Genomic DNA, 24,617 nt, shown 5'->3' with positions numbered 1-24,617 from the left:
TTTAAGGAAATGGGAATAGTAATATTAACTACTTTAAAAGACTGTTCTGTGGATAATGTTGAGACCAAATGAGCTAATAATACATATAAAGTACTTAGAAGAATATTTAGTACATAGTAGTTTCAAATAAAATTATTCTTGACATTTAATATTCATTAAAATCCATTTGTTCTTAAGTTGACCTAAGAATAATAAAATATCATAGCCACCTTCCTCATATCCCCTCTGATGACATTCCTTTACTCAAATACCTTTGCTGCTTTCTCCATTATCTATGGAGTAAGGTTCCATCCATCAATCTGATACTTAATGATCTCCATAAAACATCTCTAAACTATCTTTCCCAACTTACTTTGTGGGACCCAGGAAATTTAACAAAATCCCCTACCCCTGGACAAGCAGAGCAGGACTGACTATTTTGTGCTGCACCCGCCTTGTGCTGACATGCTTATTACTTAGGGCACTGCCCTACCCTAGTCAAGCCCAGGGCACACCCTAACCGGTAATCCGGCTCAGTGATAGGCCAGTTCAAATGGATACTGTAGGGTAAAATGTAATTCAGTCGGCCACCTGGACCAGAATGACTGTGCAACTTTCTGCGTATCTCATTGGCCACTGGCCCCTATAAAGTTGCTAAGCCTCTTAGTCTCGGGGTCCAAGTCCCTGCTCCGCTGTGTCGGGTATACTTGGACCCAAGCTCGAGCTTGTAAATAAACCCTCGTGTGTTTGCGTCGGTGTCGGCTCCGAGGTGGTTTCTCAGATTCGTGATCTTGGGCACAACAACTTTACACTATTCCTCTATATAAATATTCTCTTCTAGCCCAGTGGGCCACTCACCATATCTCAAAAATAACCTGGGCTTTCCCATCTTTGCACTTGTGCTCATACCAGTCTACCCATCTGGAATGCATGCTGTGCTTCTCTGGGCCTATGAACCTTCAGAACACAGCTTTTCGTAAATCCTTCCTGAATACTACCCAGCATCCAGCGGCAATCCCTTTCTCTGAAATGTGGTCACATTTATTGAATATATAATGTAATGTTAAGTCATATACTTCTTTCTGTTGTCTTGTGTTGAACAACTATATATAATTTTGTGTAACATTTTTTAAACTTATTTTTTAAATTGCAAATACATATAATGTAAAATTTACCATTTTACCCATTTTAAATGTACAGTTCTTTGGCATTAAGTGCATCCACATTGTTGTGCAACCTTAGCGCTCCAGAACTTTTCATCTTGCAAAACTGAGACTCCATACCCATTAGACAATTCCCCATTTACTCCTCCTTCCAGCCCCTGGCAACCACTGTTCTACTTTCTTTCCCTATCAGTTTGATATTTCTAAGCATTTCATATGAGTAGAATCATATTTGTCCTTTCGTAACTGGTTTTTTTCACATAGCATAAATGTCTTCAAGTTTCATCCATGTTGTAGAGATATTTGACTTTTTTATGTCAGAATTTATTTAATTTTTAAGACTGAATAATCATTGTATATGTATGCTACATTTTGTTTATCCATCCATTGGTGGACGTATGGGTTGTTTCTACCTTTTGGCTGTAACGAGTAATGCCACTATGGACATGTGTGACAAATATGTCTTTGAAACTCTGCTTTCAGTTCTTTTGGGTATATACTTAGGAGTGGAATTTCTGGATCATATGGTAATTCTATTTTAAATTATTTTGAAGGACAACCATATTGTTTTCTATAGTGGCTCCATCATAATTTTTTATATAGCATTTTAATATGTAAAATTTTACATACAGTAGTTAGAGTGTGAGTTCTTTAATGGAAAGGACTGTCTTTTAAGTTTATTGACACAGATTCTAGAAGATAGTATTCATTCACTGAATCTCTCTCCATTTTTTTCCTTCCCACACACGTACACACTCAAAACACTCACCACCCTGCACCTGTATGTTCTGTCTCTGCTTCCTGCATAAAAACATCTTGAATCATTTGCTTCTCCCTATCCCTGTTACCCACTGTCTAAGACATAATAGGCATTAAATCACCATTAGTTATTGGCAGTGTTTTTTTTCAAAGATCATACAAAGGAGAGCTAGAATTTTTAAGGCAGGGTGGAGGAACTGAGATGGAGGAATGGATATAGCAATATGGAAGTTGAGACAAATAGGATACATGTTAACAAATTAGCTGGAGCTGAAAAAAAATCTGCGGGAGGTTTTTCTAGCAGGTAAATACAAAATTCTCCATCTTGAGAGGCAATCTTAAGGAAAAGAGAATTGTCCTTCATAACAGGTAAATGGCTTACTCATCTTTTTTTTATGATGTATCTTAAAGGGGTGTTGGTTGCATTTTCTTTGAAATGGCTTCTGGAAGACCTCTGTTTCCAGGATCAACTGTGGAAGATGAACTGCACTTAATTTTCCGACTGCTAGGTAACAGAAATATTTTCCCAGTAATTTGTTTTCTGCAATTGTGACTAGCTAGATAAGACTATATATTTTTTAAAAATATATCCAAAAATTTGGTACTGAAACTAACATAAATAGCTGTTTTAAGAATTATAATTAGTTGGCACCTGACTGACTCAGTCATGGGGCTTGTGACTCTTGATCTCTGAGTTGTGAATTTGAGCCTCATGTTGTATATAGAAATTACTTAAAAATAAAATCTTTAAAAGAAAAACTGATTAAGGAAAATTGTAATCCTAAAGATTGAGCATTCTATGTGACTTCTTTTCATTTACTGAGTTCTGCCTTTGTATTAAAAATTATATGGAAGGACAGAGAAGAGAAATATTATTGAAAATTGGTCTGTAGCATATTATTAGGAAATAATTCTAGGTTAGGTGTTAGTTAGGCATCATTTTTAAGGCTTATCGTGTAATCCCAAAAAAAGTAGATATGTGTTTACTAATTCTTTCATTTTGCTTTCAGTTGAAATAGTCAAATCACCTACTAAATGTGAATTATTCTTTAAGACATTTTCTTAGTTCTCCTTATTTATATATATTTGTATGTATGTAAATTTGTATGTATTTACAAATACAAAATTTTTTTTTTTCGATTCAGGGACACCATCTCAGGAAACTTGGCCAGGTGTTTCTTCAAATGATGAGTTCAAGAACTACAACTTTCCAAAATACAAACCACAGCCTCTCATTAACCATGCACCCAGGTACTTTTTTCTTTTTCTTTAAATCAAAGGGAGAAAAACCCACATGATTCTTTCCAGTCTCTTAAAGCATTAGCCATAGTAAGGATTCAGGGAAAAATATAAAATACACGTACAAAGTTCTTAAATATTTTAGGATCTGATTTAAATGAATTTCTTCCTTTTGTCAGATTAATTTTATAATTCAGAGACCAAGATATGTAAATCAAAGAATTGAGCTCCTTATATGAATATAGAACATCCATATTAGAATTCTAGAGTTTATGTAGATTGTTCCCTTTATCTGAAAGAAGACATTGGTTAATGCCATCCTCAGTACCATGAAGACCACAATGAAGTTTTTGTTTTGCTTCCTACAGTATTATTCTGTATTTACTTATAAAAACCTAAGAAAGTGTTATAAGTAAAATCTTGACTCTGACACAAGATGACTTGTCAGTATTTGGCCAGTGTTAATGATGTGATTTGTATTTGAAGAATGTAAACTCTTTCTGACCTCTTATGTCCTAAATGTTGGCCATTTCATTAAAGTTTCTCAACTCTACCCCCAGATCTATTTAATACTGGCATTAAAATTTCAGTCAGAACATTTCTACTTATGGAATTATTACGTTTTCAGTAAGTAACATAGAATAACTGACCCCTTCTATTTTTTCACATTTCCTTAAAAAAATAAAAGAGTACACCCAGATACCAAATAAGGTCAGTGTTTGTTTTAATAAAAAGCCATTCACATTGCTTACAACATAACACACTTGGCTGTAGTTCCATTTATTCTCAAGCTAGAGAGAGTAGGAAAAATAGTTCTGATACAAAAATATTTTTTAAAGTATTTATGTGAATTGATGTTCTTATTGTTACTATAGCAACTAATAACATTCTAAGTAGACTTTCTTAGGAAAATAATACTATGTGCAGGGCTTTTTATGTGTGTCTCTTCCTTCTAAGTAGCATAAATCCTATTTTTGTGATTTTTATGTTGCTTGCTATTATGGTGTCCAGTGCAGAAGGTCAAGCTCTTCTTTAAAGCAGGTTCTCCATGACCTTAGCCTCTAGTTTGTGCCCAAGGAGCTCTGGATATTTGCCAGAATGGCAAACTACAAAGGAACAGAACAGCCTAGAAAATGTCTAGGCCACAGCATCCCCAGTATCTACTAAGAGCACTTGAGAAAATGTTTCTTTATTCATTATCATGCTTTTGACAGTGAAAAGGAATGCAAAATAGAACCTATAATTTCTGATCAAGAGATTATCCCATTAAAATAGTCCCTCAACCTTCTATTGCTTATTAAGTGAATTTCATCACTATAAATGACTACCTCATTGATTTTGTAGCCCTAGTTTTTAATTATGTTTTATGATGTCATTGTGGCATATTTAAATTGAACTTTATAGCTTCTATAGTAGACTGCCCTGTAAAAATGTGTTGAATAAGTCATCTGTGTTTATTGTGAACCACAGTGATGCATGTGGGGCCACTTGCCTCTTTATTTTCACCTATACAATGAGAAAATGATGCTTCTATAGCTTGTGTGTAGTGGAACACTGAAAATGATACACTTAAGTAATAGAGGTTACTTTGAGATAGAGTGGTGATTTTAAAAATTTCTTTAATTTTCTAATTTGTTTTTCATTATTGAAAATTTGAGTCAAAGCCCGGTTTTTTATAGTTTCTTCTTAAACAAGTGGCAGGGTAAGTCTTTTAAGGATAAAACAGATTTGAGTCTGTTTGAAAGCAACAAGAGTGGCTATTTTAGAGCACTTGAAGTTAGCAGATTAAGACACTTGGAAAATAGTTATATTTGAGAAGTTGCTGTCAACTGAGATAAAAGAATAAATTGCCACTTGTTTTTTGTTGTTTTTAGGTTAGACTCTGAGGGAATAGAGTTAATAACAAAGTTTCTTCAGGTAAGTTACATCTTACTTTGTAATCACTAAGCCTCAGTTTCTCTGCATCTGTAGAATGGGATAAATAATGCTTTGCTTAAATATTTGTCAAGACGATTTTTTTTAAGATTTTATTTATTTGAGAGGTAGAGGTAGCGAAAGAGCACATGAGCAGGGGACAGAGGAAGAAGCATATTCCCCTCTGAGCAGGAGCCCAACATGGGGCTCAATCCCAGGACCCTGGGATCATGACCTGAGCCGAAGGCAGATGCTTGACCGACTGAGCCATGCTGGTGCCCCTTGTCATGACATTAAATAAGATTATTTATGGTAGTATCTGGCATGCTTAAGGCATATGCTTAAGTAAAATAAGAATAAATGATGGTTTCTCTTAATGTGTATAGGTCTCTCATTGTGACCTAGAACAATATGAGGTAGTCCCCTTCTGGCATTGATCAACTATGTCCAGGCCATATTCTCTGCAATTCCTGTTCTCTTAAGTTCTTTTTCTTTTCCTTATACCTAGAGCCTTATAGGCTGCTGCACCTACAAATATCTTCTATTCAAAGCAGGAAGAAGAGAGGATAAGGGTGTCAGCCATAATAGTCCTCTTGTATCTGGAAAGCAAAGCTTTTCCAGAAACCCCTACAAAGTTTCTTCCTAAGTCTTGGTCATCAAAACATTAATTGTAAAAGAGGTTGGGAATTGGGGAGCAAGATTGCCATAATTAGTCTAAGTTTGGTAAAATCATGATTCATCATTGATATGTTGAATTTGGAAGCATGGACACCTTAAATAGATTATCTCATCAAGGAAAAAAAATGGGATCCTAATAGGTAATTTAATAGTATCTGTCCTGGAGTGGCTGCACCAGCTTACATTCCCACCAACATTCCTCATCCTCACCAACATCTCTCATTTCTTGACTTTTAATTTTAGCCATTTTGACTGGTGTGACGTGGTATCTCATTGTGGTTTTGAATTGTATTTCCCTGGTGTTGAGTGATGTTGAGCATTTTTTCATGTGTCTGTTGGCCATTTGTATGTCTTCTTTGGAGAAATATCTGTTCATGTCTTCTGCCCATTTCTTGACTGGATTATTTGTCCTTTGAGTGTTGAGTTTGATAAGTCTTTAATAGATTTTGGATACTAGCCCTTTATCTGATGTGTCATTTGCAAATATGTTCTCCCATTCTGTTGGTTGCCTTTTGGTTTTGTTGACTGTTTCCTTTGCTGTGCAAAAGCTTTTTATCTTGATGAAGTCTCAGTAGTTCATTTTTGCTTTTGTTTCCCTTGCCTTTGGAGATATGTCTAGCCAGAAGTTACTGCAGATGAGGTGGAAGAGGTTGCTGCCTGTGTTCTCTAGGATTTTGATGGATTCCCCTCTCACATCTAGGTCTTTCATCCATTTTGAGTCTATTTTTGTGTGTGGTGTGAAGGAATGGTCCAGTTTCATTCTTCTGCATGTGACTGTCCAATTTTCCCAATACCATTTGTTGAAGGGACTGTCTTTTTTCCATTGGATATTCTTTCCTGCTTTGTCAAAGATTAGTTGACCATAGAGTTGAGGGTCCACTTCTGGGTTCTCTGTTCTTTTCCATTGATCTGTGTGTCTGTTTTTGTGCCAGTACCTTACTGTCTTGATGATTACAGCTTTGTAATAGAGCTTGAAGCCAGGAGTTGTGATGCCACCAGTTTGGGTTTTCTTTTTCAGCATTCCTTTGGCTATTCGGGGTCTTTTCTGGTTCCATACAAATTTTAGGATTATTTGTCCCAACTCCGTGAAATAAGTTGATGGTATTTTGATAGGGATTGCACTGAATGTATAGATTGCTCTAAGTAGCATAGACATTTTAACAATATTTGTTCTTCCAATCCATAAGCATGGAATGTTTTCCCATTTCTTTGTGTCTTCCTCAGTCTCTTTCATGAATGTTCTTTAGTTTTCTGAGTACAGATCTTTTGCCTCTTTGGTTAGGTTTATTCCTAGGTATCTTAATGGTTTTGGGTGCAATTTTAAATGGGATTGACTCCTTAATTTTTCTTTCTTCTGTCTCATTGTTAGTGTATAGAATTGCAACTGATTTTTGTGCATTGATTTTATATCCTGCTACTTTGCTGAATTCCTGTATGAGTTCTAGCAATTTTGGGGTGGAGTCTTGTTTTTTGTTTTGTTTTTTTAAAGATTTTATTTATTTACTCATGGGAGACACAGAGAGGCAGAGGCATAGGCAGTGGGAGGAGCAGGCTCCCTGTGGGGAGCTCAATACAGGACTTGATCCCAGGACCCCAGGATCACAGCCTGAGCCAAAGGCAGATGCTCAACCACTGAGCTACCCACGTGTCCCTCTTTTGGGTTTTCCATATAGAGTATCACATCATCTGTAAATCACAAAGAGATACCTCCTCACACCAGTCAGAATGGCTAAATTAACAAGTCAGGAAACAACAGATGTTGGCAAGGATACAGAAAAAGGAGAACTCATACACAGTTGGTGGGAATGCAAGCTGGGGCAGCCACTCTGGAAAGCAGTATGGAGGTTCCTCCAAAAGTTGAGAATAGAACTATCCTACCCTAAAGATACAAATGTAGTGCACATGCACCCCAATGTTTATAGCAGCAATGTCCGCAATCCCCAAACTATGAAAAAAGCCTAGGTGTCCATCAACAGATGAATGGATAAAGAAGATGTGATCTAGATATACAATGGAATACTACTCAGCCATCAAAAAAGAAATCTTGCTATTTTCAATGATGTGGATGGAACCAGAGGATTTTTTTTATAATAAATTTATTTTTTATTGGTGTTCAATTTACCAACATACAGAATAACACCCATTGCTCATCCCGTCAAGTGCCCCGCTCAGTGCCCGTCACCCATTCACCCCCATCCCCCGCCCTCCTCCCCTTCCACCACCCCTAGTTCATTTCCCAGAGTTAGGAGTCTTTATGTTCTGTCTTCCTTTCTGATATTTCGCACACATTTCTTCTCCCTTCCCTTATATTCCCTTTCACTATTATTTATATTTCCCAAATGAATGAGAACATACAATGTTTGTCCTTCTCTGATTGACTTATTTCACTCAGCATAATACCTTCCAGTTCCATCCACGTTGAAGCAAATGGTGGGTATTTGTCGTTTCTTTTATTTTTTTTTTTAATTTTTATTTATTTATGATAGTCACACAGAGAGAGAGAGAGAGGCAGAGACACAGGCAGAGGGAGAAGCAGGCTCCATGCACCGGGAGCCCGACGTGAGATTCAATCCCGGGTCTCCAGGATCGCGCCCTGGGCCAAAGGCAGGCGCCAAACCGCTGCGCCACCCAGGGATCCCGTATTTGTCATTTCTAAAGGCTGAGTAACATTCCATTGTATAGATAAACCACATCTTCTTTATCCATTCATCTTTCGATGGACACCGAGGCTCCTTCCACAGTTTGGCTATTGTGGACATTGCTGCTATAAACATCGGGGTACAGGTGTCCCGGCGTTTCATTGCATCTGAATCTTTGGGGTAAATCGAACCAGAGGATATTATGCTAAGCGAAATAAGCCAGAGAAAGACAATTATCATATGACCTCACTCATATGTGGAATTTAAGAAACAAAACAGAGGATTATACAAGAAGAGAAGAAAAAAATAAGACAATCAGAGAGGGAGACAACGATAAGAGACTCTTAATCCTAAGAAACAAACTGAGGGTTGCTGGAGGGGAGGCAGGTGGGAGATGGGGTAACTGGTGATGAACATTGAGGGCACGTGATATAATGCACACTTATTATTATATAAGACTGAAGAATCACTGACCTCTACCTCTGAAACCAGTAATACGTTTTATGTTAATTAATTAACTTAAATAAAATTTTTTAAAAATACCAAAAGAGACACATCTCTCCTAAAAGTATTGGATGTATTTCCAATGATCCTTTGGTGCTCATGAGGAAAAGTAACACCAAAAGTCAGATATTTTAATTTTTTAAAAAATTCAGAAATACAGGGAATCTGAATTTTTAGTGAAGATCCAACTTCATCTTGGAAATTTGGAACTGAGATATATGGTCATTACTACATAATCTCAATAGCAACTCACATTAAAATACATCTGTATTCTCCAAGTTGGTTCTTAAAAAGCAGTCACTATATTACAGATTTTCAAGATACAAGTAGCTCTAAATGCTAATCTGCCTCCCCTCATAATGTTTAGAGAAAAAGTTAATGAAGCAGTTCTTTGCTTTTTCGCAGTACGAATCTAAGAAAAGGGTTTCAGCAGAAGAGGCCATGAAACATGTATATTTTCGAAGTCTGGGACCAAGAATACATACTTTACCTGAAAGTAAGAGAAAATCTAAAGTCCCTTCCCCCCTTTTCATTTGTCTAGTGTTAGAGACTGGGGTGAATTAAGGGTTTAGGAAGAGATTGTTGTTAGTTTTTAAGCATAAAATTTTAGTCTTTATGTAACCAGATTAGAAGTCCTTGAAGGGAAGTGTGTCTTATTTGCATATGTTTTCATTTCTTTTTCTTTAAGATGTATTTATTTATTTTAGAGAGAGAGTGTGTGTGAGAACATGCCCACGCAAGTAGCAGGAGGGGCAGAGGGAGAGTCTTCAAGCAGACTTGCTGCTGAGCACAGAGCCTGACGTGGGGCTCAGAGTGGGGCTTATCCCCTACAACCTAGTAACCTGGAGTAATTGATCCAAACTGAAACAAGAGTTGGATGCCCAACTGACTGAGCCACCTAGGCACCCCTTAACTTGTTTAACACTGAGCACATTGCCTCTGCTCTGTAAGAAATCAATAGTACTTAGGCATGGGTTATTAATCTTATTGGACTTAAATTAGAAAATGCCATCTGATGATAAACATTGTCATTAGGTCCAGTCTGGATTGCTTAGATTCAGAGTTTCTAAAAATGGATTTTTAGGCAAAAAGTAATGAAGCACAACCAAAACCTAAAATTGTTTTCTTGTGAAAGTAGATTTCCTTTTCAAGATATAAAGATGATTTTTCTTTGCTGTGGTCACTCTGACTTTACTATCCTCATGACAGTGGTGAGTGTATTGTCGGTCACTAAAAGAGCTGATTTCTCATGTCTAATTGCTTCATTTTAAAAGATTACCCCAACATTTCACTTTAAAACAGAGTAAGGTGAATGGGGAATTAGAATATTTAGGAACTGAGATTCCAAAAGCTTTCATTAATTTCCCATTCTCATTTACAAATAAATAACTGATTCATTGACGTTTACTAATTGGAATCAAGAATCCTTAAGACTTTTCATTTATTGGTTATTTTTTAATAGACTACCTCTCTGGCAGAGATTAGAAATAAGAAAATTGAATTACAAGATGATATTTACATTTCATTATTAATACCAAGTTTTATAGTGTGAGGTAGGCAATTGTGGTTGTGTACAAACCTGTTGATTTTTTCCTGGAAATCTGAGGGTATTTTGAGGCCCTGATACCTTCATGCCATTTTAAGGAGGCAGATAAAAGGACAGAGAATAAAAATCAAATACCTCTTGATTACATCTCCCAACCCCATTAAGTCCTGGAAAGAGACAGGGTCTATTCTCTATATGTACATATTTGAGGAGAAACATGACATTGGAAGCATGATTCAAAGCAGAGTTGTGGGGGAAAGGTTCTGAGGGGTGATTATTTTGTTTGATTTTCTTCTCAAAACATTGGGACAAAGGGGAAGATAGTTCAGTAGGGCTATAATCTTATAAATGTTGAATCAATATACATTTTTAAACATTTTGTCTATAGTTATGTTTGTTTTAATAATGTTAGACCTTCACCTGATAGTTTTTGTCTATGCATTTTAGGTGTATCAATATTCAGTTTGAAAGAGATTCAGTTGCAAAAGGACCCGGGTTTTCGAAATTCTTCTTATCCAGAGACAGGTGTGTTTGTCATAAACCATTTCACGTGTCGATCATGAAATTTTGCGTGGAACCAAGTTTTTGGTTTATAAATTGATCAGTAAAATTATTGATGTATAAACCAATGTACAGTGCATTCCACAACTGTATGTTTAGCATTGCACGTACTCACTTTTCTGTATGATGTGGGCAGCTCAGTAATTCTTCAGAGAGAAATCTGACTCAGTCAAGTCAGGGATCCTGAAAGCTGCAGATGGCACAAAGACCTTTTACAAGTGGCCTGGCTTGATCACTGCACACGCCATCCCTGGTACCTGAGGCAGAAGACACATCTTGTGCTTCCCTAGTCATCAGGTTCATCACTTCGAAGCATAGAAGCTATAGACTGACCCCATCAACAAAAGGGTCATTTCAGACAGTGCTGATCACTCTTATCGTGGAACATTAGTTTTTGCTGGTGGGACCATTAGCTTCCTAGAGTCACCAAATACTGTATGTGGGATAAAACTGAACTTTGAACTGCCTCATAAAATGACTTTATATTTTAGGACATGGGAAGAACAGAAGACAGAGCATGCTCTTTTAAGTCTGATAAAATGGTTTCAAGCCCAGCCCCCAGCCTTTCTTATCAATCAAGGACTCAGATCTGAAGGCAAATTATTTCTTTTGGTGGACTTGGAATCTCCGTTTGTCTGCACTGTCCTCTTCACAGTGGAGTCTTTTTATTTCAGACCTACAGATTGTTTTTATATTTGTTGTCACAGTGTGACAATTTTTTTGTACAGTTGGTTTTAAGGTCTTCTCTGCCATTAGAGCCAGTAGGTTACAGCTATTGATGTAACTGTAGCTGCAATTTTTGTGCAGGACTGAGAAACACAGTGCATTATTTATTGCGGAATCATTGCTGCTAAATAACTACTGTCTGTTTATTTAACACAACAGTTAAATGCCTGAAGAAGTTGCAGTGGCTTTATTAGATGTGAATGCATCTGTTTCTCCTCACGAATTGTTTTACTGCTGCATTTCTTGTTTGTTTTTAAAATTAAACTGCAGTGTTTCCTGGAATGTAAATTTAGCTTTGCTTAACAGTAAAATAAGTGAGCCATCTTGAACACTCTAAGTTCATGCTGTATAATTTTTTATTGAACATCAGCAAGTAGAGTAGCTAAGAAATTGATGAGCACATTTATGTTTAGGAAAGCATGTGATGCAGAAGTTGATTCAAGCAAGTGAATACCTTGACATTATGGGGATCTTACCTTAGATACCAGTGAATTAAAGAACCAAAATTATTTATTTTTACCTTTCCTCATTTTAGAAATATTTACTGCATATTATTGGATATGTGTATACTAATACACTTACCTATTTTACATTGTGCTTTAATTTAGTTAAAAGTAAACCATACAAGTCCAGTGAAATATGTGAGGTCTTGTTTCATCTTAAACACAATTCTTTTATTAGAAGGGATGATACTTCTTTGGGGAGCCATTTATTTCATTTGGGGGGGAGCTGTGTATGTGTATGTTTTAATAACATTCACTTGGAATCAGCTAAAAGCTGTAATATGTCTTTGAAATGAGCCATGTTAAAAACAAATGAGAGAAATGAGAACTTAGAAGATTGTTTTGAAGCATTGTAGGTATTAATGTGTTTATCAGAGATAGTAAATATTACAGTTTCAATTATGCATCTCTTTGAACATCATAAACACACCTTGGTGTTGGTAAGTGTTTTAAGCATTTGTGTTAACTTTTAAGGACTATTTGTTTATTTAGTGCATCTTACAAACTACAACTCTTAATTGGTATATTTTGAAATGGTCATGTAAATTTTTGGCTTATATATCATGAAAATAATCATAACTTAATATTTTTTTCCTGATATTCACTGTAAAACATTCAGGGGTCCTACCATTTCTGTTCAGGAAATCTTGTAGTTTATTGTTATTTAACAGTATTAAGTGAATTTTTGTATATTTCATTTTAACTTTATTTGTGAATAGTGATTGTGGCATGTTTGGGTGTTATTTTAATATTTCATGATACAGAAATTTTAATTTTTAAAAAAATTTTCTGGAAGAAACAGATTCATGTGTAATGGTGAATATTGGACCACTACTGCTTTTCACATTTGTAAATTGGTTTTCTGTTAAACCCTGTAGCCTAACAAACTGCTGTTATTTCTAACTGACAGACATGTATTAATATTGTACTTTGAAGGCTATAAATATTATGTGGAAATTCCTCCATTTTGTTTTGAAATTTATAATAACAAGATCTTCATGTTGTTAAAATGTGGTTTTGTTGAGTCACAGTTCTTTCTGGGGGAAGAAGGCCGTGCAGAATGGGGTCATTTTCTTCTATGGGTTTCATTTTACGATGATGAAGTCTCGCTGTGCCAGTAATGATATTTAATTTATATTTGTGCTAGCCATTCATTTAGTAATCTCTGCTGTAATTTTATAGAATAGTACTCAATTATAAAGCTGTCAGATTTTTCATTTCATAAGTTATATAAATGATTTGCAAATTTCATATAGTTATCCATGTTTGATATTCTTGCATATAAAAGATGAAGAAATATATCCAGTAGTTATATAAAATTCTTCCTAGGAAGTCCTAGGGATGTTTCTTCATTTTATTAAGGAATTCGATATTTTTTTTTGATACTTGAGCACCACAATTCAGATCCTGAAAATTTTGTAATGAAGAGAAATGAAGCTCAAAAATTTTAAACCTTGAACCCTTACAATTCATCTTAAACTGACGTGGTTTTAAAGGTAAGAGAGGATGTGTTTTTTGTTTTCCTTCCGAGTGATGTTGTTAACACACATTAACTACATCACTCTAGGTGTATAGAAGTGGCTCCACTCCTATCTGATGCTTTATTATATTTCAAAGACTACTTGTTAACATGATCTGTCTTTTGGATCCAGGACAATTCATAAGGTGGATCCAAAGCATTTTGTATGCTTCTGTATTTAATATTTTTTTTAATCTGCCATTTTTACCCATTGTAAGTATACAGTTTAGTGGCATTAGAGTATTGTACAGCAGTTACCACTATCTTTTACCAAAATTTTTCATCTCCAAACAGAAATTCTACACCCATTAAGAAATCCTCCCTCATTTCCCCCTCCCTACAGCTTCCGGTAACCTCTGATGTGTAGTCATAACTCATTTTGCTGTGCTGCACTTTATCGTGCTTTGCAGATACTGTGTTTTGTTTTGTTTTGTTTTTAATAAATTGAAGGTTTGTAGCAACCCTGCCAGTGCCATTTTTCCAACTGCATTTGTTCACTCCATGTCTTGGCATCACATTTTGGTATTTCTCAAAGTATTTAGAATTGTATTATTATATTTGTCATGGTGATTCGTGATTAGTGATCCTTGATATTACCACTGTAATTGTTTTGGGGATGCCACAAATCACACCCATGCGAGACAATGAGCTTAATTGATAAATGTTATTAGGTGTTCTGAATGCTCCACCAACAGGTTATTCTCCCAGTACTGAAATTAGGCCAATTAATAACCCTACGATGGCCTATAATTGTTCAAGTGGTAAGAGTCACACATGTCTGAGTTTAAAGTAAAGCTAGAAATGATTTAAGCTTAATTGGGAAGGCATGTCAAAAGCTAGCATAGGCTGAAAGCTAGGCCTCTTGCTCCAATCAGCCAAGCTGTGAATGCAAAGGAACAGTCTAGTGAACACATAAATGATAAAGTGAAACAACCTTATTGCTGATACAGAGAAAGTTTTATTGGTCTGGGTAGAAGGTCAGATCAGCCACAACATTCCCTTAAGCCAAATCTGATCCAGAGCAAAGCCCTATCTCTCTTCAGTTCTTTGAAGGCTTACAGAGGTAAAGAAGCTGCAGAAGAAAAGTTTGAAGCTGAGGTTGGTTCATGAGGTTAAAGGAAAGATGTCTGCCTAACAAAAGTGTAAGTTATCCAGATGATCTAGCAAAGATAATTAATGAAAATGGCTACCTTAAACAGAGTTTTAATGTTGGCAGAATAACTTTCTCTTGGAAGAAGATGCCGTCTGGATCTCAAAGCGAGAGAAAGAAGTCAGTGCCTACCTTCAAAAGATTGACTGAGTTACAGTCGGTTGAGCACCTGACTCTTGATTTTTGGCTCAGGTTATGATGATCTCAGGGATGTGGGATTGAGCCCTGTGTTGGGCTCCACACTTGGCAGAGAGTCTGCTTCTCCCTTTCTCCCTCTCCCCCTCTCCTTTCTCTCCCTCTGGCTCCCTCTCTGCCTCTCCCTTCCCACTCCTACACTCTCTGAAATAAATAAATCTTTTTTTAAAAAAAGAACAGACTGGGCAGCCCAGGTGGCTCAGCAGTTTAGCACCACCTTCAGCCCAGGGCATGATCCTGGAGACCCAGGATCGAGTCCCACGTTGGGCTTCCTGCATGGAGCCTGCTTCTCCCTCTGCCTGTGTCTCTGCCTCTCTCTCTCTGTGTGTGTCTGTCATGAATAAATATATAAAATCTTTAAAAAAAAAAAAAAAAGAACAGACTTACTCTCTTATTAGAGACTAATGCAGGTGATGACTAGAAGTTGAAGCCAGTGCTCATTGACCATACTGAAAACCCTAAGGCCCTTAAGAAATATGCTAAATCTACTCTCCCTGTGCTGTCAATGGAACAACAAAACCTGGATGACAGCACATCTCTTTATAGTATGATTTACTGAATATTTCAAGCTTACTGTTCAGAAAAAAGATTTTCAAAATACTGTTCATTGGCAATGCACCTGATCACCCAGGAGCTCAGATGGAGAGGGACAATCAACACTAATCTTGTTTTCATTCTTGCTAACACAATATCTGCTCTGGAGCCCATAGATCAAGGAGTAGTTTTGACTTTCAAGTCTTATTCTTTTTTTTTTTTTTTTAAAGATTTTATTTATTTATTCATGATAGACATAGAGAGAGAGAGAGAGAGAGGCAGAGACACAGGCAGAGGGAGAAGCAGGCAACATGCCAGGAGCCTGACGTGGGCTCTATCCGGAGACTCCAGGATCACGCCCTGGGCCAAAGGCAGGCGCCAAACCGCCAGGCCACCCAGGGATCCCTCAAGTCTTATTCTTTAAGAAATAAGTCTCATAAGGCTATAGCTGCCATAGTGATTCCTCTGATGAATCTGGGCAAAGCAAATCAAAAACCTTTTGGAAAGGATTCACCATTCTAGGTGCCATTAAGAACATGTATGAATCATGGGGAGAGGTCAGAATATCAACATTAACAGGAGTTTGGAAGAAGCTGATTTCAAGACTTCAGCGGAAGAAGTAACTGCAGATGTGGTGGATGTAGCAAGGGAACTAGAATTAGAAGTGGACCCTGAAAATGTGGCTGAATTACTGCACTTCCATGATAAAACTTTTAATGATGAGAAGTTACTTCTTAGGGATGAACAGTGGTTTCTTGAGATGCAATCAACTCCTGGTGAAGATGCCATGAAGATTGTTGAAATGACAACAAAGGATTTAGAATATCATCACATAAACTTAGTTGGTAAAACATCAGGGTTTAAGAGTACTCCAATTTTGAAATAAGTTCTATGGGTAAATGCTATCAAACAGCATGAAAGGACCCTTCCATTGTTGCAGCAGACTTCATTGTTGTCTTATTTTAAGAAATTGCCACAGCCACTCCAGCCTTCTACAAGCAACCACCACCCTGCTCAGTCAGCAGCAATCAACATGAAGGCAAGACTCTCCAAGAGTAAAAGGACCATGACACATTTAAATCTCAGATGGGTTATCATTTTTTTTAACAAAGTGTTTTTTAACAAAAATATGTACTTTATTAGACATAATGCTATTGCACACTTATTAGCCTGCAGTATAGCATAATTTTTATATGCACTAGAAAGCCAAGAAATGCACTTGACTCGCCTCATTGTGGTATTTGCTTTATTGCAGTGGTCTGAAACTGAACCTGCAATATCTCCAAGGTATGCCTGTAATTTTTTTAAATTTTCATTTATTAAGTATATCTCTACACCCACATGAGGCTTGAAATCACAACCCTGAGATTGAGTCGCATACCTTTCCGACTGAGCCAGCCAGGCACCCCTTGTATGCCTGTACTTTCTGTGTCTGAATTTGCCTATTGTAGATATTTCATATACGTAGAGTCATAGCATGATTGTCCTTGGGTGTCTGGCTTATTTCATTTACTTAAAATGATGTTTTCAGCTTTCATCCATGTTGTAGCATGTGTCAGAATTTTATTCTCATGGCTGAAATAATACTCTTTAACATTTTGTTTAAATATCCATTGATTTCACACTAGCTTTTTCCCTCTTTTTGGCTTTTGTGAATAATGCTGTTATGACCATGGGTGTACAAGCATCTGTGTGGGTCCTTGTTTTCAATTCTTTGAGTTTGTATGCCTAGGATTTGCATTGCTGGGTTTTTTAAATCTGTTTACCTTTTTGAGAAACCATCAAATGATTGTCCATGGCGATTGCACCATTTTACATTCCCAGTAATAATGTCTGAGAGTTCTAATTTTCATCCTTGCCAACACTTATTTTTCTTTTTAAAAAAATTATATTCATTTTAATACATATGACATGGTATCTCATTGTGTTGTTTGTTTTAAGATTTTATTTGTTCATGAGAGACACAGAGAGAGAAAGCAGGCTCCATGCAGGGAGCCCGATGTGGGACTCGATCCTGGGACTCTATCCCGGGACTCCAGGATCATGCCCTGAGCTGAAGGGAGGTGCTCAACCCCTGAGCCACCCAGGCGTCCCTCATTGTGCTTTTGATTTGTATTAACCAAGTGAGTAGGATGTTGAGCATCACGTGCTTATTCACCATTTGTTTTATCTGGTTTAGAGAAGAGTCTATTCAAGTCCTTTGCCCATTTTTAAGTTGTTGTTGAGTTAAGTCATTTAAGCTATAGTTGTTTAATTTTTTTTTCTTTTCTTTTTTAAGAATTTCCCAGTAGATTCCCTGCTGAGCATGCAGCCTAGTGAGGGGCTCAATCTCACGAACCTGAGATCATGACCTGACCTGAAATCAAGTCAGATGCTTACCTGTGTCACCCAGGCACTTGTCTTTATGTATTCTAGATAGTAGACTCATATGAGGTATATGACTTGCACTTATTTTTTCCATTCTGTGGGTTGTCTTTTACTTTCTTGATGGTGTTTTTTTAATATGTAAAATTTTTCTTTTTAATGACATATTTGGTGGTTTTTGTTTTTTTTACTTCTCATGGTGGCATATTTAAGAAACTGCTGCCAAATTTAAGGTCATGAATATTTTGCCCTGTTTTAGGAGTTTTGTTATTGCTTCCATGTAAAACTGTGATCCATTTTGAGTTAATTTTTGTGGTGTAAAATGAGGATCTATACATTGCACGGGAATGTCTAGTTTTCCCAGAACTATTTGTTAAAAAGACTGCACTCTTCCCATTAAATTGCCTTGACACCCTTGTTAAATTAATTGGCCATAAGTGTGAGAGTCTATTTTGGGGGCTCTTGGTTCTGTTTTATTGGTCTACATCTCTGTCTTTCTGCCAGTACCACAATGTTTTGGTTACTTGTAGCTTTCTAGATTTTGAAATTAAGAAGTGAGTTCTCCAACTTTGTTCTTTTTTTCAAGATTGTTTTGGCTATTCAGGGTCCCTTGAAATTCCATTTAAATTTTAGGATGGGGGATCCCTGGGTGGCTCAGCGGTTTAGCACCTGCCTTTGGTCCAGGGCGCGATCCTGGAGTCCCGGGATTGAGTTCCACGTCAGGCTTCCAGCATGGAGCCTGCTTCTCCCTCCTCCTGTGTCTCTGCCTCTCTCTTTCTCTCTCTCTCTCTCTCTCTCTCTCTATCAAAAATAAATAAATAAATCTTTAAAAAAATGAAAAAAATAAATTTTAGGATGGGGTTTTTCTGTTTCCCAGGAAATATACCATTGGGATTGTGATAGGAATTGGATTGAATTGGTAGATCACTTTGCGAGTATTGTGATCTTAAGTTTTCGAGTCCATGAACACAGGATAGCTTTCATTTCTTTTAGTAATGTTTTGTAGCTTTTCAGTGTGTAAGTCCTGTGCTTCCTTGATTAAGTTCATTCCTTAGTATTTTATTCTTTTCGATGTCACTGTAGATGGAATTATTTTTTTAATTATTTTTTTTGTTTTTCATTTGCTAGTGTGTAGAAAGACAAATGATTTTTGTGTCTTGATTTTGTATCCTATAATTTTGCTGACTTCGTGTATTAACTCTTTTTTGTGTGTGGATTCTTTAAGTTTTTCCACATATAAGATCAGGTCATCATGAATCAAGATAGCTTTACTTCCTCTATAATACGGATTTATTTTTTTTGCCTAATTACTTTGGTTAGGACTTTCAGTCCTGTGTTGAAGTAGAATTGGCAACATGTTCTTTATGGTAAGGCAAAACACTTTCAGTCTTTCACCACTGACTATGGTATTAGTTGCAGCTAAAAGAGTAAATGATAATTTGTTCTTTTTTTCCTCACCAATATAGAATGATTGGTAAACCTTAAAGTTTAAAAGATTAGAGGACACTTTTCAAACCTGTTCTCCCCCAACCCCTCTCCTAAGTCAACCTCAATAATTCTGTTTCCTTAAATATCTCTTTAAAGCAGATTATATTATATACAATAGCATGTTATGATGTATCCTATTTAAGGCTAGATGACAACACTTATTTTCCAACTTGTACCCACACAAAGTAAAATTTGGATCATCCCAAGTAAATGGAAGTAAACCAACCCACTTGCTTCCTCACACTTTTATCACAAAGTATTTATTGAACAAAAATAATATAACAGTAAAATTGATACATATATGAAAGTGAATGAAGATATGCACTCATAGAAAAGAGGTGTACAAAGAAAACAACGTTTAGGTTATAGTTCTATAAAACCTTAGCCATAGCAGTTTAACACTGATCAAGCAGACATATAAAAAGGGAAAAAGGTGATTTAATATGTCCTTTGAAACCTATTTTCTGACTAAAATAATTGTTAAGACACACAGAGAATGAGGCAGAGCTAGAAGGGTTATACTTTAGTATCTCCAGTTCTGTATTTGTGTCATGATAAGTTTTTTGATCCATAAAAATCATGGCGTTTTTCCATTTTTAATAAACAGCTAGAATGTATGTTAATCATACATTCTATCATACATGTATTCTATCATTACATGTATTTCAAGGAAGGAAATACAAGGATCAGATTTAGAGTCATTTGGGCATTTCTAATCAGCATATACGTTTTGGGTTGAGATTTTTGGACATTGATTAACTGGCATTGGTTTCTCTGTAAGAATCTTACATTTGGGGTATATTCTTCTCTTACAATTTTTTTTTTTTTTTTAATGTTCTATCTTTACCTGTTTTTTTCTACCTTACAGTTTTGGGCCAGAAGTTACAGCTAGGTATGGGAAACAGAACTGGACTAAGCACCAATCATTGTTTTACCTTTAATGAGCTGTGTGGCCTTAGGCAACTTCCAGTTGCCTTATCTGGAAACTGGTGAAACCTTTAACGTTTCAGGTCAGGTAAATATCAGTTCCCTGGACCAGCTCTTTTGAGTACAGAATTAGCCTTAGCTTATGAGGGAGTGACAGTAGTGTCTGGATTTTATAATTTACTTTATATTCCAATTATGTTAGAGATGTATATACATCCCCATACACAGAATTGAAAATCTCAAGATTTTAAGGATAACAGTTCTTAGATTTTTTGAAAATTTAAAAAATATGTTTTTATAAGCTTTATTTTTTTACCCTTTTTCATAATCTTGTCATTTAACCCTTACTTTGGAGTCATTCAGCCACATTTCAGATTGCCTTGTTACTCTTATATTTGAGGATGATAATCTGATCTTGAAAGCCCTGGGCACTTTGCAGTTCTCTTCACATTAGAACTTTCATACTTCATGTACAGAACAATGCCTTAGAGTGGCACCTGCTGATGTTTCTGTTATCACTGCTCTACCCTACACAAAAGAATTTACTGCTGGGAAAAAAAAAAAAAAGAATTTACTGCTGAGTGCTCCAGGTTGTTAGTTCAGTTCTACAATGAGATTCCTGAAGAATTTTATATTTTCTTATATCCAATTTCCTTCATTCTCACCATAAACTTTAGTAATACATAAGCAGTGTATCCTACCTCTCAGTTTCCACAAATAAGGCTATGCCTTATACACCTGAAGCTACCAGATGTTACAAAATTCTTGCATTCATCACCAGTCTGTGAGCCTCTTCAAAGCATAAGATGTTTACATGTTAAGAGTTCTAGGGTTTTAGAGCAACCCTAACTTACAACGATACAGGAAATGTATCGGGTGTGATTATGGAAAACTGGGAGAAGCACAAGTAATTTTTTGAAATAAGAACATGCTTACATAGGAGATATTCCAAGGGGCATGGTAGAGTGATAGATTTCCATCTCAGGTTTTTGTTTGGGAGGAGCCTAAAAGATTCTAAACTACTTGGTGGCTAGGCTTTCAAAGTTCATTCTTTAAAAAATGCACTTTAAAAAAAAATGCACTTTAGAACATTTTCTTTTATGAATGTTTATTTTCTAGATATGGCTTAGTTTCTTTTATAAAAACATTAAATTGAACATTTGCTGAATTTCAGTTCAAAAGAGGTTCTAAGGCAATTCTTATACAATTGAAAGCGAAAAAGAAAAATATGAATATGCTTTCATATTGCCTACTTATGAAAAATAATGATTCTACTAGAGAGCTGTTTGATACTAATTTGTCTTTCAAACATTTTCTCTTAATACTAAAAAATATATAAACCATTTACATAAAACTAAATGCAAAGGAAGGCACAGCTGGTTATAGTGTCTATAAGCATAGTTCAGCATATGCGGAATTAGAGAAAATAAAGCTTCACATCCTTATTAGTTACACTGAAAACCATTAAGAAAAGTTCTTCACTGTCAACAGTGTTCAGTACTTAAGAGATAAGAGAATATAAAAACAAAAACATTAAAAATCACTTAATGCCAAACAGATCTTCATATATACTTGAATATAAAAAAAGTTTTAAAAATGCTAACATAAATCTAGACCATCCATGTTATGAAAAGTGCAAACCAAATTAACAGAGGGTTTCACAACGTCCTTCTCATGACACAGGTAAACTAGCCCATGGGGACAAATTTTATTTTCATCAGTTAATAAGTCTTTAATTGTGGGCAGATGTCATCAGGATTTCTGAGAGTTCGAAGAAAGCAGTACTGGAGAAGCAGCTCTATCCAGACTGGGGATTGGCACTGGCATGTGGCCGTTAAGCAGTGTTGGAAACTGTAAGGAAACAGAAGATTTTTTTAAATTATTATTGCAGACCCATTGGGATAAACTTGAGTTCTTTACATTCTGAAACAGAGCATAGCTAGGACTATTTTTACAGAATGAGATCAAGATTACATACAGCAAAAAAGGGATAAGGCCCAGAAAACGTCCCTGTTTTATATGCCTAGGCCACTAGAAAAAAAAAAAATGTATACATGGTGCTAAAGCATGTTCTAATACTCCTTTTAAAAGGCTTCAAGCTACTTAGGATGCTGATTTGCCTTAAAGTAATTTTAAAAACCACAGACAACTGACTCTCCTGATTCACGTGTAAAATTTCTAATACTATATTTTGAAAATGGCCCTTGTTTTTCCAGAGTACTATAAAGATGCTTTCTCAGTTCTGTTAAAAATGAAGAATGTTTTACCTTAAAAGATTTGGAAAGCAAGAATATATTTTGGAACTGAGGAAGTATTTTTTAATTACATGATAAATAATATCAAACTTCATAGATCACCCTTAAGTAACAAAACAGAGTAAAGTTAATTTCCATATTGTTGGTAACTAAGATGATAAACAGGATAACTCTCAGGTCTAAGAGAAATACCACTGCTACACTCCCAACTGAGTAAGAATAATTAAGGGCCTCCTTTTAATATATTATATTCACAACTAGATTTTCGTTGTCTAGATGATAGATGTCAAAATGATCTCCTGGGCTATCTTCTAGTTAAATTTCTGTTTATTCTGGAAAAGTTAATATTAAATTTCAACACTAAATATCAAACTATAGAGCCTAGCACAAGTTAGAAGTACATTAAATATAAAATGTATATTTTCAAACTATTTCAATAACCTAATGTCTAGTGCCTTACAGTTTATCAATGGTTGTCATTTCAGTTGGTATTTAGGAGCCTGTAAAGTAAATTTGGTCATCTCCATTTTATAGGAGAGAAAACAGAGTTCAAATAAGTTTGGATTGGTTAAAGACTAGTAAGTAGTAAAGCCAAGTTTTAAACTCTGAAAGATACTGCGCTTTTGTACCAAACTGTCCAACTTGTTTTTTGGCAGGGCTTGCTGTGGATGTGCTCTTTAAATACGATTTCAGTTTCTTTGAGGGTCACTGGCATATTCAAGGCTTTTGTTTCTTTTCTGACACTTTGGAATTTTAGCTGCTTGTAGAATTTTATCCATTTCAACTGGGTTATCAAATCTGTTTGCATACTGTTCATTAACAATATATTAAGATCCATGCTCCTAATTACTATCCCCATTGACTTAAGAGTGAACTCAGGATGAAGAACAGGCTTTGAATTTTCATTCTCTTATCTTATTTGCAATCTTTTTCTTTTTGTTTTTTGTCCATCTTATTGGTGTTTTCAAAAGAATCACCTTTAGATTTTGTTAATACTACTGTTTTTAAAATGTATATTCTTGATGTCTGCCCTCTGCTCTTTATTTCTATACAAGCAGTTGTAGTTTGGCTTTGGCTTTTCTGGCATGTTTCATCTTTATTGACTCCCCACGTCCAATTGTTTCAGTTGCAACATTCCTCCTAAACTTCTGTTCCCAGCTTCCTTTCTCCTATATTGGACTCAGCAATCCTATCCTGTGTGTCAGACATCCCCATCAATGCGTCTTCACCAAAAACCTGTTATTCCATGTTCACTCTTAAGTCAGTGAGAGTGGTGATAGATATATGACCCTAAACTTGAATCAGGGCTCTGCCACTTAATGTCGTGTGATCTGGGGTAAATTGAGCAACGTCTCTGAGCCTTAGTTTCCTTATCTTTTTTTTTTTTAAGATTTTATTTATTTATTCATGAGAGACAGAGAGAGAGGCAGAGACACAGGCAGAGGGAGAAGCAGGCTCCATGCAAGGAACCCCATATGGCACTCGATCCTGGGACTCTGGGATCATGCCCTGAGCCAAAGGCAGACACTCAACCGCGGAGCCACCCAGGCATCCCTGTTAGCCTAATATTGACCAGAAATCTTTCTGATATTAGTAATTAAGGCTTTGAAGAGTCAGAAGTTAAACATGGGTTTTCAACTGTAAGGGGTGTAGTCAACTACCTCCATATTGTTCAAGGATCAGCTGTATTTGAGAAGCCATAAAAAGTGCTTTGGAAATGCTATGAGTGAGAGCTAATGTATTCTAGACATTGTTCAATCTTTTAATCACATAAGTCTTTTGCCTCTTCCTAATCTCCTCAAACCAAACTAAAAGTCTCAATTTTACCTCTGGAATGTCTTTTAAATATATTCCTATTTCTACTATTCTAGAAGATGATTTTCCCCTCAGTATTCGCAGTAGTATAAATATTCCTCATACCTTCTGCACCCTACACTTCCTCCTTTCTCTTCAGTCCTTCTTCCACACTGGGAT

The 24,617-nt window shown here is 36.1% G+C and overlaps 2 protein-coding genes across 5 annotated transcripts in view; one reads left to right on the top strand and one right to left on the bottom strand.

The window, feature by feature from the left end:
* The window catches only part of CDK17 (cyclin dependent kinase 17), a 120,408-nt gene extending 99,403 nt beyond the window's left edge, over positions 1–21,005 (top strand). Inside the window, exons 12-17 of one of the 3 annotated variants that reach the window (XM_072773173.1) lie at positions 2,313–2,410; positions 3,047–3,152; positions 5,015–5,057; positions 9,281–9,371; positions 10,869–10,946; positions 16,865–21,005. In XM_072773173.1, coding sequence (XP_072629274.1) covers positions 2,313–2,410; positions 3,047–3,152; positions 5,015–5,057; positions 9,281–9,371; positions 10,869–10,946; positions 16,865–16,872 — 424 coding nt within the window. In that variant the 3' untranslated portion in view covers positions 16,873–21,005. Of the gene's footprint in view, positions 1–2,312; positions 2,411–3,046; positions 3,153–5,014; positions 5,058–9,280; positions 9,372–10,868; positions 10,947–11,118; positions 13,222–16,864 lie in introns of those variants that run through there. The other 2 variants (XM_072773172.1, XM_072773171.1) reach the window with 2 other exon arrangements.
* ELK3 (ETS transcription factor ELK3) overlaps positions 19,706–24,617 on the bottom strand; it is a 64,362-nt gene continuing 59,450 nt past the window's right edge. For both annotated transcript variants that reach the window (XM_072773176.1, XM_072773175.1), the window contains one exon: positions 19,706–22,239. Coding sequence is in view for 1 of the 2 variants with exons in the window: in XM_072773175.1 (XP_072629276.1) it covers positions 22,141–22,239 (99 nt within the window). In the remaining variant the exon portion in view is untranslated. The remainder of the gene's footprint in view (positions 22,240–24,617) is intronic.

This window comes from Canis lupus, chromosome 13, assembly GCF_048164855.1.
Source record: "Canis lupus baileyi chromosome 13, mCanLup2.hap1, whole genome shotgun sequence".
Taxonomy (NCBI): domain Eukaryota; kingdom Metazoa; phylum Chordata; class Mammalia; order Carnivora; family Canidae; genus Canis; species Canis lupus.
This window is presented reverse-complemented; position numbering and strand designations above follow the sequence as displayed.